This window comes from Copidosoma floridanum, unplaced genomic scaffold (assembly GCF_036245765.1).
Source record: "Copidosoma floridanum isolate Cflo_tuat_1 unplaced genomic scaffold, Cflo_Japanese_pri ptg000006l, whole genome shotgun sequence".
NCBI lineage: Eukaryota > Metazoa > Arthropoda > Insecta > Hymenoptera > Encyrtidae > Copidosoma > Copidosoma floridanum.
This window is the reverse complement of record NW_028321883.1, coordinates 15,928,632-15,944,261: the sequence shown is the minus strand read 5'-3', so window position 1 is coordinate 15,944,261 and position 15,630 is coordinate 15,928,632. Positions and strand designations below refer to the sequence as shown.

At 41.1% G+C, this 15,630-nt stretch overlaps 1 protein-coding gene across 1 annotated transcript; it reads right to left on the bottom strand.

The window, feature by feature from the left end:
- Nucleotides 1-4,507: 4,507 nt before the first annotated feature.
- Nucleotides 4,508-8,988, bottom strand: LOC106638569 (uncharacterized). Its single transcript, XM_089598743.1, has 4 exons — nucleotides 8,916-8,988; nucleotides 5,618-6,030; nucleotides 5,214-5,547; nucleotides 4,508-5,136 (listed from the first exon to the last, which is right to left on the bottom strand). The coding sequence occupies exons 1-4, from the start codon at nucleotides 8,986-8,988 to the stop codon at nucleotides 4,592-4,594; spliced, it is 1,365 nt and encodes a 454-aa protein (XP_089454869.1). The 3' UTR covers nucleotides 4,508-4,591.
- Nucleotides 8,989-15,630: the final 6,642 nt, after the last annotated feature.

Sequence of the window (15,630 nt, the reverse complement as noted above, 5' to 3'; positions counted from 1 at the left end):
GCCACGAGTGCGGCTCTTATTTATAGAGAGCTCGCCTCGACACCCATGGCTCGTTGGATCGGGCGAGGAGGAGGAGGAGGGGAGCGATGGAAAAGCTCCGGACAATGGGCAGCTTTCATCCCGACCTTGAGCGATTTGCGCTGGGCCGTAAAGGCCGATTGCACCAATCGTATTTTATACCCATGTCTCTTTCGCGTTCTTTGCCTCAATAGAATATTCCGATTTAGGGCTTTTTCTTTTCGTTTTTCAGGACCACGTGCATGGGACTTTGAAATCCCATGCATTCGCCGATCAATCGTTCCAAAATTCGTTACTTTCGTATCGTTCGACCAGTTGTTTTAATCGGTTGGTCAAGTGAATACAAAACGACGGTACAACATCTCGGGAGCAAATTCTGAGATAGCGATCATCTTCTCTTCTTCAAACCTAATGTTGCTTTTTCCACGAAAACTACAAAGTGACCATATCTTAATCAAAAACCGGGGCGTCGATTTTACATACCATACAAATTGTCATTCCATATGATATTCCACGTCACATCAAAGTCCAGATCTTCGAGTCTCATGCGCACTTGTCCCCGTTTGCCGAGCCCATGCAATGCCCGCGACATGTCTATAAAATATATACACACAAGAGACGACAATGAGCCATTACCGAGGTATATACCGATAGATCCGCTCCAGAATCGATGTCAGTACACTTATGAGTGTATATATATATATATATATATATATGAGCATGGGTGTATTGCAGCCCACCCGCGCCCAAAAGCCAGGTCATCTCAAGCGAGGCTTATCGGACCCAAGGCTCGCTCCTCCTTCTCTGTAAGACTCGCTATACCCTCTCAAGTGCCCGCAGCAGGCCCGTCCTACGTATCATGTACATTATGTTATCCCACTCGCGTTCGTATATGCACTTAGAACTGCTCTAAATCATTTCCCGATCGCAAATATATACGTATATATACCTGCACGTATGCCGATATAATATTACAAACAAGAGCACACACGCCGCTGCTCGCGATAAAAGCTCGGTTGCGTCAGAGAAAGCGCGCTGTGCAATGCTTCTTTTTTTTTTCCCCCGTGGCCTAAGCTCACAACGATAGCTTTCATGTCGATTGGCGCACTTGCGAGGGCATTTTTTTTTTTTTTTTTTTTTTATAAATGTGTTATATATGTTATGGTCTATACGTATACATATATATATAGTCGCGTCAAGTGAGCGATTTTTATGCGAGGCGTGGGCGACGAATCACTTAAAGAGCGCTTGCTCCTTTGTTTTTCTTTTTTTTTTTTTTTAAGCTTTGTTTTTCGTTAAATTAAGATCGGTTTGTGTTTACGTAGTTTTTTCATCCAATCTCAAGTGTATGTACCAAAAGTATTTCATTACGGTTTTTTGTTCATTTTTCGCTTTTTTTGTACCTATTCTCGTTTATACGCGTTTTGTCGTAACGTTTGGCTCAAATCGTACCCATACTCTTACGGAAATAAGATGATTGTTTGGTTTTCATGCTCGATTCGGTATGAGATCTGGAAATTAACCAGTGGCATCACGAAAGTACACACATGTTCTGTTTATAGAGGCCCCACGAACGGAACGAGGATCCGTATAGGGTCCAAAAGAATTTTAGAGAAATGGGAAGGGTTGGTTGGTTCTTTTTTTTTCATCAGTGATAAAAGTGCAGGATAAACGGAGAATAAATGAATGAAAAGACACTCAATCGTATTCGTAACTTTTTTTTGTTCAACAATAATTTTCGTCATTGACAAGATTTTTTACAATTATTCATAGAAAAAATTTGCGAAAGTCCATAGGCACTCTTTGGATGCACTTAACTTTATGAAATATATGTTTAGGGTATATATATATAAATAGAAACATATGCGAGCCTAACATTACACGCATTAAATGTATACTTACATGCAGAATTACATTTCATTTTACACATTTTTGTTGGGAATGGTATTTACATTTCAAAATTACAAATGAGTAATTATTTATAATTAATTTTGGTCGAGGCTGCATTTCATAAATCGCACGGATTTACCAGATTTCGCATTAAAAACTATCGTTACAAAAACTCGCGCTACAACTAATTAAAGTAAATGTATAAATATTCGACTTTTACAAAGTACCTTTAGCTTCTGATTTCTCCCATTTTTACTTCAAGTACTTTCAGTAAATGTTTTCAATGCCGATTTAAAATCGCAATCACTGAATTTTTTTACTATTACAAAATCTATGGATATACAAGTGGTACTCAAAAGTTCGCATAACAGTGACTAGGAGTCACACACATTTCTTACGTTACTAACATTAATCATATCTTTAAAATATACTCATAGGCACATCAATTTAAGTATACGAATTTTTCTGCATCTCACGATAAACAATGCTCTAAGGCACTTCGATTACACGTCACCTTTCCGCTTAACTTTCTTTTTGAATTTACAATGTTAATAGATTACACTTTTTAAATACATCATTATTATTATTATTTACACATCATTACATAGCACAATCTCCCGAATTTCATGTAATAAATTATGATTCTTGAGAAAGTAAAAATTAAAAAAAAACACAAATTGAAAACAAGAATATCACGTATACAATTTCAGTGTAATTTATTTGCAAAGTCAAACTTTGGGCAATTTCGGCATCGAAAGATCGCAAGACGAGTTCGACTAGCTTGCACACTCGTCGCTATGTGGATTACAACGACGTTAATGGTAAAAAATAAAAAAATAAAATAAAGAAAAGAGAGAGAGAAAAAAAAACTTAGGAAAAGAAACTCATAAAACGAATTATCATTAAATAAAGGCTGGAATTGAGCTGCCAGAGTATTGGCGTTTTATTTTCCGTAACTTATACAGAGTTGTATATAGTTTTTTTAATATATATATATATATATATATATATATATATATATATATATATATATATATTATAGTGTCATACGTCCGGCTCCTAGTTAGGGCACTAATCTGGGCACTCGACACTTGGGAGAGGGAAGGGAAGTTATATATAGTTAATGGCACTATGAATCATCAGACTATACCTTTTGGCGCACATTCGCAAATATTATTATGTTTTTCAATTGACTCTCGTTTAATTTTGAGAGTAAAATATTAATAAAAATCAGTTGATAAAATTACTTTTATTTTTATCAAACGTATATGGTGGTTTTTTAAATGATTTTGTTAATCAATTATTTTTTAAGAAAATGATGGTTATACCCAGCCTGTCCATTGCATTCAATTTCATATACGAGTTATGAGGACTAGCCCGTTTGGAGAATAATGATCTTACAATGTAAAAAACGCTCTATTAAACCTACAAGGATTAAATGAAAAAGGAAATTCTTTTTTCACGCTCAAACGTAATATTGTAGAAATTATTTAATTAACAAAAGAAAACACCCCTCTTTTTGTTTAGCATGATTCAATGCACTCCTCTTTGGCATTTTACGTTAACATTTTAAACCCCTACCTGATGTCTACGGTTTGTTATAACTTGTTTATACTTTTGTAATATTTGTAGTTAAGTTTTACAACTCAATCATTGATTTTGCACTGACTAGGACAAATATAATTTATATCGTTTTTGTTAATTTTCGTGCAATCACTTGAGAAATTAAGTAAACATTTAAATAATTAAGATAGTCGACTCTGTAGCCACTAGCATAAAAAAAAAGTCCGTTTTAAAACTGTCAAGTTCATAAAAAGTGTTACTTATTAAAATTTTCTGACAAAAAGTAGTCGTTATGGCAAAAATACATGGCAATGCACAAAGGAGTCAATGATGATCTTGTTTGTTTAAATAATTTTCTTTACTAACACGCAACACTTTTATTGCTTTATGCACCTTCGATCAGGATTATTGGATGACGTATAAAAAAACTATTTTATGTAACAATTGCTCGCTGATTTCATTGAGATTCAACAAAGATTTTGCAAAGAAAATTCGAACTAAAAAAGTATTCAAGTCTATTCTACGTAAGTCATTATATAGTCTTATAGAAATTAATAGTCTTTGATTACCACATGTATACTAGTAGCCAAAGGCCATCAATTTCTCGAACAATAAGTATCGTTGCCTGCTACCTGTGCCATTTTCGATACAGTACTAAATAGTAACAAGAGTAGTAGTAATAATAATAATAATAATAATAATAATAATAATAATAATAAAAATAATAAAAATATTGATAAAAACATTGATAGTAATATCAAACGTCTAATATCTACATTGATAATATTATAGTTACCGAAGCTTCAAATAGCAAAAGTACGAAAGTATGATGAAATGAAAAAAAAAAAAAATGGCCATCTCGCATTGTTTTAAATCAAGGTGCTATCATTTCCTGCTTAAATGGTAAAAGTGTATCACCTAAATGGTCCCTATAAGGAAGACATGACAAATCCGTATAGTATTGCAACGCGTGCGGTGATTGTCATCTCGGGAGGGGTGGTACGATAAAAAAATTTCATAAAAAATAGGTAAAAAAAAAAGTGGAAAACCTCGACTATACAAGTAACGCCGTTTTTCATAGAACCCTCGCGGTAACGCCGTGAGCCACACCACCATCGCATCAGGAAGCGATCGCCACGTTGAAAGTCGTGGCAGGCCGGGGCCTCGAAAACGCGGACAACCTCGCGGGATCGTCAAAGTCGAAGGGCAGCGCCCTCTTCTCGGCCAACCTCGGCACGTGCTCCGGATTCGGCGATATCACCGACGTCCTCGCCACCATAAGCCTCGACAACGGGTCCTTACCACCCTGGGACGAACGAGCGGGCCCATCCTCGTCCCGCTCCACCCGCGTCGATCTCGTGTGCTGAATGACGTTCGAGATGCCAGAGCGCAAACCCCGCGGGGGCACGATGACGCTGGTCGGCGACCCCACCGGCTGGGTCGGTTCGGGCGAGCCAGTGGTGGTGGTCTCGGGCTTCTGGTGGGCGTGCGATCTCATGCACGAGGACTCCTCGTGCTTGTACAGGTACGACTTGAGGGCGAAGGCTTTGCCACAGCGGGCGCATACGTGCGGCTTCGTGTTGGAGTGGGTTTGCACGTGGGCCCGCAAGTTCGACTTGTCGGCGAAGGCCTTGTTGCAGATCGTGCACTTGAACGGCTTTTCCCCTGCGTGGACCACGTCATTTTTAGGTCTACCCATGTATACACATATGTACACGTGTTATGATAATAGATGCACGTACCCGTGTGGGTCCTTATGTGTCCCTGGAGCAGCCAGGGCCGGGAGAAGCACTTGCCGCAGTAGTGGCACTTGCAGCCCTGGTTGTGGGTGCGCACGTGCATGCTGAACGCGGGTATGCTCACGTAGACCTTGTCGCAGTGGGGGCACCGGCGAGCCTTCTTGTCGCCGAGCGATCGGTGGGTCTGGCGATGCCGAGCCAAGTTGGACGAGGTTGAGTAGTGCTTGCCGCAATCGGGGCACTCGTGGTGCTCCTCGCTCGTGTGTTGTTGCGCCGATGGTCGAGGGCCCACGGGATCTGGCTCGCTGGCCGGTGGCGTGGGCGGTAGCACCGTGTCCTCGGGCTGTGGGAAACGAAGGACACGAGTTTTATGTATGTGGACGAGTAAAATTGGAGAAAAAAAAAGCGTTTGTGGTTTCACGCACCCGAAACTCGTGGGGCTGGCATTTGTCGTCGGAGACGAGCAAGGGGGCATGGTGGTCACGCTCGATGACTTTCCGCGTCTTGAGCTCGATGAGGCTCTCGCGCTCGCTCTCGATCCTCTCGAAGAACATTCTCGAGCGCTCGGGCTCGTAACTCGGCTGGTGGTTGTCCTGAAGGTGGACCAGGGTACCGGCTGCCGCAGCCAGGCTTACCTCGGCGAGCTTCGTCAGGTTGTACAGCTCCTCCGGGCACTCGCTCGAGCTTTCCTCGCTCGCGCACTCGCTCGCCCCGTCCGAAGTCGTCTGCTGGTGATAATGATGATGATGGTGGTGGTGGCGGTGGTTACCGCTGGCGCAGCTGTACTCGGCCAACCTTACCCCGTGCTCTGGGCTGAATTCTGAAATTTTTGATACCTTTTTTTTTTTTTTTTTTTTTTTTCAAGTTCGGGCGTCGCGTTTTCACTCGCGTGTTTGAAATGGTGGTACCTAATAACTTATGAAATAAACGCGACGTTTACGCCGATCCATTCGAACACTCCAGCGCGTGTTGAATTCTCGGCAGTTCCAAAACGCCGTGCTATAAATAAATTTGTACTTACTCGACGCTTGTTTTACGATTTTCTCGCGCCCATGTTTTTTTTTTTTTTTTTTTTTTTTTTTTTTTCCAGTAACCCTTAATTATTTAAATCGTTTGCTCGTTGATTTTCGTCCACCTCCACAAGTTGGTGAATTTGAATAAATTCAAGAAGTTTGTTAATACCTAAGGTGCACGAGTCTTTGTCAATGTAATCGACCCTGTGCGTTATATAAGTGAGATGGGTTCAAAAAATTCATAAATATATATCATTGGTCTTAATCCATGTGGTTTTTACGTTTTGTTTTTTTTTGTCAAGCTAAAAAAAAGCGTGTTGTTATTTTTTTTTTTTTTTATCTCAGTTTACAAAAGACATGCCGCTCACGCCGGAGCGTAAGGTGGTTGTTAATAGATTTCGTTGCACACCCGGCGAGGATCTTTGGCTCTTTTTTGGCGTATTTCCAAACACTTGTGAGCATAGAATTCGAAAAATAGCTATTCACTGCTTTGCCGTGGAAAATCACGCGTATTATTCGTTACTCCGCGCGCGCGTGGAATGTTTTTTTCTTTTTTTTCTTTTTTTAAGCGCTCATGTGGTTAAAAAGACACGTGCAGGAAAGATGAAAAAAAAAACAGCATCTAACTAATATTTTTCTGTTTTAAGGCAACTTTTTTGCAAATAAAATATATAACATCTCATTCAAGCATCGGAATCCGCCCGAGACTCCATACAATGACACCTCACGTTTAAAATCAAAACGTTGCAGCGGTATTGATAACACAATATTATTATGATTACAGCGTTACTTCGGAAGGAAAATTATAGATATCCCGACATCTCGTGCCCGTCCGCGTACGCTTTCGATAAACGAAAATCGCGGCAAACACGTTGTATACCATCCGATTACACCTATACGGAATTTTCAGAAAAAAACAAATCAATAACCCACGTTTGGAATAATCGCTCGAGTGGGCGTGGTTAAAAACCTTAAGGGGTTCAGGAGGGAAGGAAGGAGGAGACGCCTTCTTGGCATTAACCAAAGTCAAAAGGGGGAGTTGAATGGTTATACTGCGCACGCGTTGGTTTAACCAACGCAAATTTTTATAAGATATATAGGTACACCGCGATGATGGTCGCATGGGGGCTGCAGGTCAAAGGTACATCTGACCATATACTAATTTCTACTCGCTCAAGCAATTTGTCAATTTTTTTTTTTTTTTTCAATTGATCTTAACGCGTGGATGTTGTGATGTTATGCGGTTTGGTGATCTTGATGGGTATATCGCGGGGGGATTTAAATATAGATCGAAGGTGATGATCAGGGTTCAGTGAACTTTTGTTGTTTTTTTTTTTTTTTTTTCTGCTCGAGTAATTGAGTAATCCTAAGTGGTGGAGGAACGTGGCGCTCGTTACGGGGATCGTAATTATTGGTTCTTTCGTCAAAGTCGGCAAACGCTCGTTCGAATCGAGTTTTATTTTTTCCTCCACTCCCCGAAAGCTCATTGATTTCCATGGATTTTGAAATTTTTTTTTTTGCATGTTTCGCCCTGTTACTCAGTGATTTTACAACATCAATTACAATACGGTTTCAGGTGGTTCCGCGCACTGGGCAGGCCTTTGATTTTTTCGCGAGCCTCTGCTTCAAAAATATCGCGATACCACTTATCATTATCAAAGAGGGGTTTAAAAGGACTATTATTTCAATGTAACAACAACAGACACGTTCCGACATCATTTTTCGAAAAATTGGAAACTTAGGATTTTTTCTAGTCGCATGCAGGGGCCTTTTTTTGTATGTGCGCCCTAAAAAAAGACAATCTCCAAAATTACTTTTTTTTTTCTTTTTAACACAACATCCTGTGCAATAAAGTAGTTAAATTTTGAAGCACAATTTCCGTGTAACGAATGCATCATAATGGCGCGGTATGGCACGCACTTGAGCTTTTCCGACCGCATCGGCGTCAAAACACGCCGACCGAGCGCCGCAACTTCATAGCAAGGGATGTGCGTCTTTTCCTGCGCTTCCCTTCCCCGCGTCACGTTTTTCGATTTTTCCTACCCCAGCTGATGCAGCTTCCGAGGCCAATGACCTCTTGCTCCCCTTGCACCGAAATTTTCCGCGTAAGTTTACCTTTGGCTTTTCCAATGGTACTTGCCGACTCATTCAACGCGAGGTAATTCATTGCGTTGTGTCTTTTACAAGAAAATCTCAGACTTGTTGCGTTTTACTTTACGTTACTTGTCATTGAAACAATGCTTAAAAAAAAAAATTCATTTAATGGGGATTTCCTTATATTTTCATGTAATCGTACATTTGTCCACGTGAATTTAGGGCGTCAAAAAAAGTTGAATAATAAATTGAGTGTCATCCGATGTTATTAGACATTACAAGTATACTTAGTAAGTATGAAGTTGTTACGTCGAAAAAATATACCTCCGTGAAACTTGTACGGGTGTTTTTTTTTTACAACTACGACATCCCAAGGGATTCGAGTCGGTGAAACAATCGTTACACGACAGCAAACGTTTTATTTAGTTGGTATTTTTGCCAAAATAAATGTAAAAACAGTTTCGCGAGAAGGAGGAGAAAAAGAAACAAGTATAATAAACAATGATGCAAAGCGGGTGAAATCGTAACTGGCTGTGTAAGCGTGGCGCGGTAATTTTAGATCTAGAAATCAAAGCTGAGACGCAGAAGGAAAACTCACCTCCGCACGAAGCTTCTTCGAATTCGTTGGTGCCATTGTACCGACGACTGGTGACGAGGAACGCCCTGGGCATCTTTTCCTATGGATCCCCGCGCACTTGAAGTAAATAAAAAAAAAAAAAAAAAGAAAAAAGTGTAACAATAATCAAGTCCCGTTCGTCGATCACAAAAACAACAGCAACAACAAACGAGGGGCCATTGTTTCCACCACTAGTTTCCAACTCACTCCTGAGCCACCAAAGCGGTACGTATATACTGTATTTGTATGATATTAATATCGGTAAGAAGTCACGTAAAAATGCGACATTAGGACGACAAACTATGAAGGTATGGGTGCACAGATGTGTAACATGTACGATTGTTACGATATCGGTGATTGAGCAAGTTATAGCCACGAGGAATCGGCGCCACGCGCTCAAATCATCAATTGTACATTGTGCGGACTGAGCGCGTGCCTGGGGCGCAGTGGTGGCCGGGCCAGTGCTCCGGGGCTACATATAGCCTGCAGCTTCCCTCGCTCTCTCCTCATCTTTTAATATTTCTTCCCTCCCTCTCTCTCTCTTTCTACTCCCGTTTGGTGTACGACGCGCGTGGCCCACCCGAGATTTTTCGAAGCCCCCGAGGGTCCCCACCTCCGTTGCCACCACCGCTGCATGTGTACACACGTCGCCAAGGAGAGCTTTCCCCTTTGGTGCCCATGCACAGCTGCCTCTATATACCTACCGTGTGTATACATGTGCCGGCAGCCACCCCGAACTATATTATATGTTCCAAGACTCCCTCCCACCCCACCCGCGCACGTGCACTTTTTACTTACTTGCTTTTGCTGTCACTTTCTGTTTTTTTTTTTTTTTTTTTTTTTTTCTTTTCTCTCCCCTATTGAGTTACTTTTATTTACTCCAAACCCCACGTTGACGACGCCCCAATTCCCCCTTTTTTTTTGCATTGCCGTCCTTTTTTTTGCCACATCTCCTTCCTTCCCCGCGTGATTGCCGATCTGCTGGTATTGGAAATAGGAAATAAGGGCCGATACGTATAATTGCAGCACCGAGGGGAAGTGTTTTGTTTGTTTTTCGCCAACTTTCGCTTCAAGGGGGGTTGACTTTTTTATCAACTCGTACATTGATATTATTTATCACTTTTACAGTATCGTTTGTATGGACGCATCCTTTTCTCTCTCTCTCTCTCTCTCTCTCTCTCTCTCTCTCTCTTCGCGATGGACGCACTTTCTCTCTCGAGTTGGAAAAGCAACAGGTAGCGATATTCGTATATAAACATCGTCCCGTGTTGTATAATCCACGGGATCAATCTTTGCTCAACCGCGCCTAATTTCACCCCGACTGATGCGATTTAGTGCTTATTTACATGTAAACAATTGTCACTTATATATACATATCGTTTGGCAGTATCGTATACACGATCCATCGACAATAATCGTGTGAACCCTTAAAGTGCGCCCAAATATAAATGGTACAGGGTGGGAGAGGGACGATCGGCGTTTTTTAATAAAACGTACGCGGGCGCGTACGAGCATAGTTGCTTTGCGGACCCTCGCGATTATCGTAAGCCTCTCTCCGGGTGTGTATATGCGCACACGCCGGGGGACCACCACCGCCACGCTCCATACCTACGGCAACGTGCGTGTACTCGGTTCTATTTTCGACGGCGACGCCTCCGCCCTTTTCATTTTTTTCTTTCTTTTTTTTTTTTTTTTTTCTTTTCCAGCCTCCTGCTGCTGCTGCCTTGCTTCTTTACAACAACTGTAAAGGCTCTCTCTCTCTACGTTCGTTTTGGTACTAACACGAGCGGGCATTCGGATTTTTCAGATCGAATGGAATACAGGAAGTTCCCCGATTGGAGGTAACCTGCCGATGCTTTGATTCGCCTCGTCCGACTTGGACACTTATTGTCCGAGCTTCATTAAATAAGCTCCAGAATTACGTGCTCTACATTTCTCGTAACCTGTTAAATAAAACAGAAACGTTCAAAAAGGTCAACTTTTTGTTGTCATTCCCAAGACTTGCGACAAATCGACGGCAAAAAAAAATTAAAATAATAAAATAACTGGTGAAAATAATGTTTATACTTATTTGATATCAATGCAAATATGTCGTCAAGAATGAAAAGGCTCGTCAAAGCTTCTAAGAGTCGGCAGTATTAACTATATATTTATAGGCATCGAAGCTTTCGAGACGAGGCGCAAGCGAGAGAGTGTAGACTTCAGCTTAGTCAGCGACGACGTGCAACTGCGATATAATAATATATATACCTATACACAAAATAATGTGTTTAATCGCTATGCCGTGTGCAGGCTAAATCGGAGTGCGTTGCTTTTGGACACGAGCCAACTACATATAGTAGTCGTAGAGAGAGTCGGTATACGTCGGGAGGAACCACTCGCTACGTTAGAAAGAAGCCGACGCTTGTGTACCTATATATATAGGCGTGGCATATGCCGGTGGCACCAACCTGCCGACCCGAGAGCTTTTATTCACAAAAACTAAAACGATGAGCTCGCTCATTTATACGTACATACATGTATCGTACGCGTTACCTATATATTTTACTGCATAATGTTATATGTCATGGAGTATACTTGATTATCAGTACGTTTGGCGCGATCGAAATTCAGTCTGTACCGCAGTCTGTGATAACATGAGCTATTTTCTTTCAAAGCTATATACGATATAGACACCCGCACGTTCTGATCATTTTTCTCGAGCTCCATTTCCAAACATCGAAACCTTGTGTACAAAGTGTGGAAAAGAAAGCTCTTTAACCCGGGCTCCGGATGAAAAAACAGGTAGTTACGGTATATATAGCATTGAGAAAAATCAGTGCCTTCAAAGACAGAAAAACATACACACGTGTCATCATCACCCCCCCCCCTTCCTTTTGTACGTACAAGAGACTCGATGAAACAAGGCTCGCGCAAAGTACACAAACTTCGCGAGTGCCTTTTATATTTTACTCGCGCTTACGTAAGCCGGGCCGACATCGACTCTCTCATCCTGCCAACTATCAGTCGTCACACGCCGTGGAACACTTAAAGACATCCCTCTTTTTTTTTTTTTTTTTTTTTTTCCACGTACATCGATGAGTACAAAAGTCAAGATGGTTTGCGACGGATGCAATATACGTATCCCAGATGACGCAAATTTCATTTATACAGTGATCCGTGCAACCTGCTGTTGTCAAATACAGTGAGGCGTCGCATTTTTTAAAATAAGAATTCCACCGTCTCCTGTCACCTCGCGCACACCTCCTCCCGGTGGTTGCCGGCTTCACATAAACACGTTTAGATACGAAAATCCCCTTTCTTCGAGTGTTACGCGCGTCGCCAAAAATAAAAGCTCGCGCGCCCCGGAGACCAGAGATTCTCTTCTGACGCAAGTGCGGCTATACATCGTATATATACGCCGATCAAAGGCGCTACATACTCGCGAGATAGCGTGTATATATATATATATGTATCACCGGCACGCCAACGGCCACCTTTTGCTCTTCTCTAATAATATCGGGCACTTGTCTATGTGTACTCACTTACCCACGCGATAATAGAGCTTTCAAGCACATAGACCTGGTCCACCTATAAATTATATGACGTATAATATGTTTTTGTTTTTACTCGGAGAGAAAACGATATATTTCAACCTTGTGTAAGTGTGTATGTAACATGCATGCAGGTGCAGGTGGTGATTGGGATGATTACGCTGATAGTGGTTCGCGCGGGGGAGGGACGATTCTCTCTGATGTTTCTCGGTTTTGGGGGACCAGTATACGCTGCATAAATCCAAGTGTTGGGTTAAAATAGAGCTTGCGTGGAGTTACCATTTCTCTATTTCTTCTCAAGCGATTGGCCAGTTAAAAAAGAAAGTATTCGATTGGCCGAATAGTTTTTTCATCAAGTGGTGCAATAATTATTACCGTTTGATAAATCATTGAGAACAAAACAATAGTTGTTTTTTTTTTTAAGTAAAATTCGTTAAACAGTTGGTTAGAGGCTTATTTTGTTTGTCCCTCGAGCATTTTTTTAAACATATAGAAATTAAAATTTTTCTTCGTCGAACAAGGGGAAGGAACACACACCCACTCGTGTTTGTATGTATACGAAAAAAGTCGAGTCGCATTCAATTACTTTATGGTAGACTATAAAGCAGTTGTATTTACCAGCTGGGAGGATGTAATATACCCATACGCCTATTATAACCATATCACCTATTACCATCCGCACTTGTATATAGAATAGATTGTGTGCATGCGTCGCGTGGCGGGGCTCAAAAGCGCGTTAATCATATGTATACCTATATACATGTACGCCGAGCCACGTGCCGCTACAACTATATTATATTACGTGGGTGTGTACATATAATATACACTCTCTCAGAAGGAAACGGCGAGGGGCTACAAAAAATTTCGAAAGATGACGGGACTCAAGTATGGATAAAGATTTCAGAGAAGAATCGAGCTTGCGTTACTGCTGCGTTCAACACTTTCGGCTCTTAATGGTCTTGTGAATGGTTTTTCGTTGCTTACTCTTTTTTTCAACCGTGTCTCGTTGATGCGGTCGTCCGTGTCGTTATGATTATTGTGCTTTTAAATAACGTGACGCGAATAATATATATATATACACACACTTGTAAAAATAGGCATTTACAACATAAAGCGATGATTAAACAAATCGTTTTTACAATTTACTTTTCTACGGATATGAGATCACTGATTTTATACTTAACTTTTGAAAATAAATTTAAAAAAAAGGGTATACGACGCGTTTAATTGTGTAATGATGCACGTGCGCCTCGAAAAAAGGAAGAAAAAGCAGTGCGTCTATCCGAAAAGTGCCCGGAAACGCCTGGTTCGTCCCCTCAACTTATTACCCACCCGCGGGTTTGCTGTCTTCTTAGCTTCTTTTCCTTCCCGTTTCTCAATCCCCCCCCCCTTTTTTTTTGTTGCTGCCCCTGCTACGCTGTAAATAAGGAAAAATGAGAGGTATTTATCTCAAAGCGCGAAGGGATACATGACAAGCACGACTGAGGCAGAGAGATTGTCTATGTTCCACCTGATGAACGTTAAATATGAATAAGTTCAAGACCCTTGCGACGTATACGCGTCTTACTGATCGGTAAAAGTATAGAATAAATAATGGAGATGAGGTCTAAAGAAAATCATTTCGTACGTACATGTGTATACCAATAGGTCAGACTCATCCCTCGAAACCCCTTGTTTCATTTGAACAGTTGTCACGTCAACTAAACCGTATAACAGAGCCCCTGGTAAAGTGAATATTTAAATGGATGTATGTTTACCTATTACACAAACAGAGGCATATAAATCTATGCGTTCAAACATACAGTATAGGTGCATATTATGTGAATTGGGGTTACACTGCAATAAATCGGCAGATGTGCCTCGATAACTTATTTACACACTGGGTGTAAGTAGACATATGTATAATATACGTATATATGAACAATAGAATTTCGAAAAGCTCGTGCACGAGCTTGAAAAATCATCAAAGAATCGATGGAATGTTTGTTGGCCACATGTATAAGAGACGGAAAAAGGAAAACGTTAATTGGAAAAGAGACGATGACGAAACAGTGCTGAGATGGTCGACGGTAAAAATAGGCTTGTACCTCTTGTAAGTGACGGAGAAAAGACAACAACGAGACAACGGGAGCTCGAGGAGACCGAGAAAGGAGTGGAGGGTAATGAGGTGCATAGACCTAGTAGGTCTAGACGAGCGTAAAATAGAAATCTCCTCTTTTTTTTATGCTTCTTTTGTGTTTGCAATCCACTTTGTTCTGCAAAAAGGCATCTACGGTGTTAAAAGTGTGCCTATAACTGGAAATCCACGGCTAGTGAAAAAAATCACGTTGGACGTGTTTTCAAGAAACTCCGTTGAAAACGCATTGGCCAAAAAATTCTATAATTAGACCATTAAACATCGCCTATAAGTACACTGGATTAAATTACATGAATGGCGCAAAGCTGAATCCAAGAAAACGTACATTTCCACATTTACTTGTTGCTTGCCAAGAATTTCACGCGGTTGATGGTGACTCTTAGTCCATTGAGATTCAATTTTAAAAAAAAAGGGCAGCTTTTAAAGAGCTTTCACGCGGCAACAGATTGGAAACAATCTTTGAAACGATTTATACATGTTGAATAAAAAAGAAAAGCTCAAATGCGTGATCAGTATAAGTATGCTGGCCATTGGTAAGCTGTACTAGCAAAAGTAAAAAAAAAAAAAAACACGGAGAATTTAAATCCAGGGGTCGAAGGAACTTGTCTTATTGTGCGTATAGGTATATACGTACAACGTATATAAAGATGTATAGGTGCGTTCATCCATTGGTTGTGACCTCGGCATGGGGTTGCTGGCAGCAGTAAGAGCAACAGCAGCACAAGCTATTTTGGAGTCAACCTCGTCGTCGTCGTCACTGCAGCTGTCTCTTTGCTCTCGGGTAAACCACCTCCCCAGTGCTCTTCTCATTTTCTCCCTCTCTGATCTCCGTGTCTACTTTACTTCTCACTGGAACTGTTTCTCGGTTTCTCCTGTACATGTGTGCTTATATATGAGGTAGCCGGTTGGAAAGAGAAAGAGTTGGATGTATTTTGCACCGGAGGTGATTTACTAGGAACCACCCTAAATTTTGTTAATGTTGGTCGACAATTGGAAAAGAGGTGATTATTTTTGTACATATGGCTCG

Excerpts from the sequence above, each read along its gene's own strand:
- LOC106638569 (XM_089598743.1), bottom strand. The coding sequence starts at position 8,988 with ATGCCCAGGGCGTTCCTCGTCACCAGTCGTCGGTACAATGGCACCAAC. Across the intron at positions 6,031-8,915 it reads CGAAGAAGCTTCGTGCGGAG|AATTCAGCCCAGAGCACGGG; the intron begins GTGAGTTTTCCT and ends CAAAAATTTCAG. Across the intron at positions 5,548-5,617 it reads GGGTGCGTGAAACCACAAAC|GACACGGTGCTACCGCCCAC; the intron begins GCTTTTTTTTTC and ends CCACAGCCCGAG.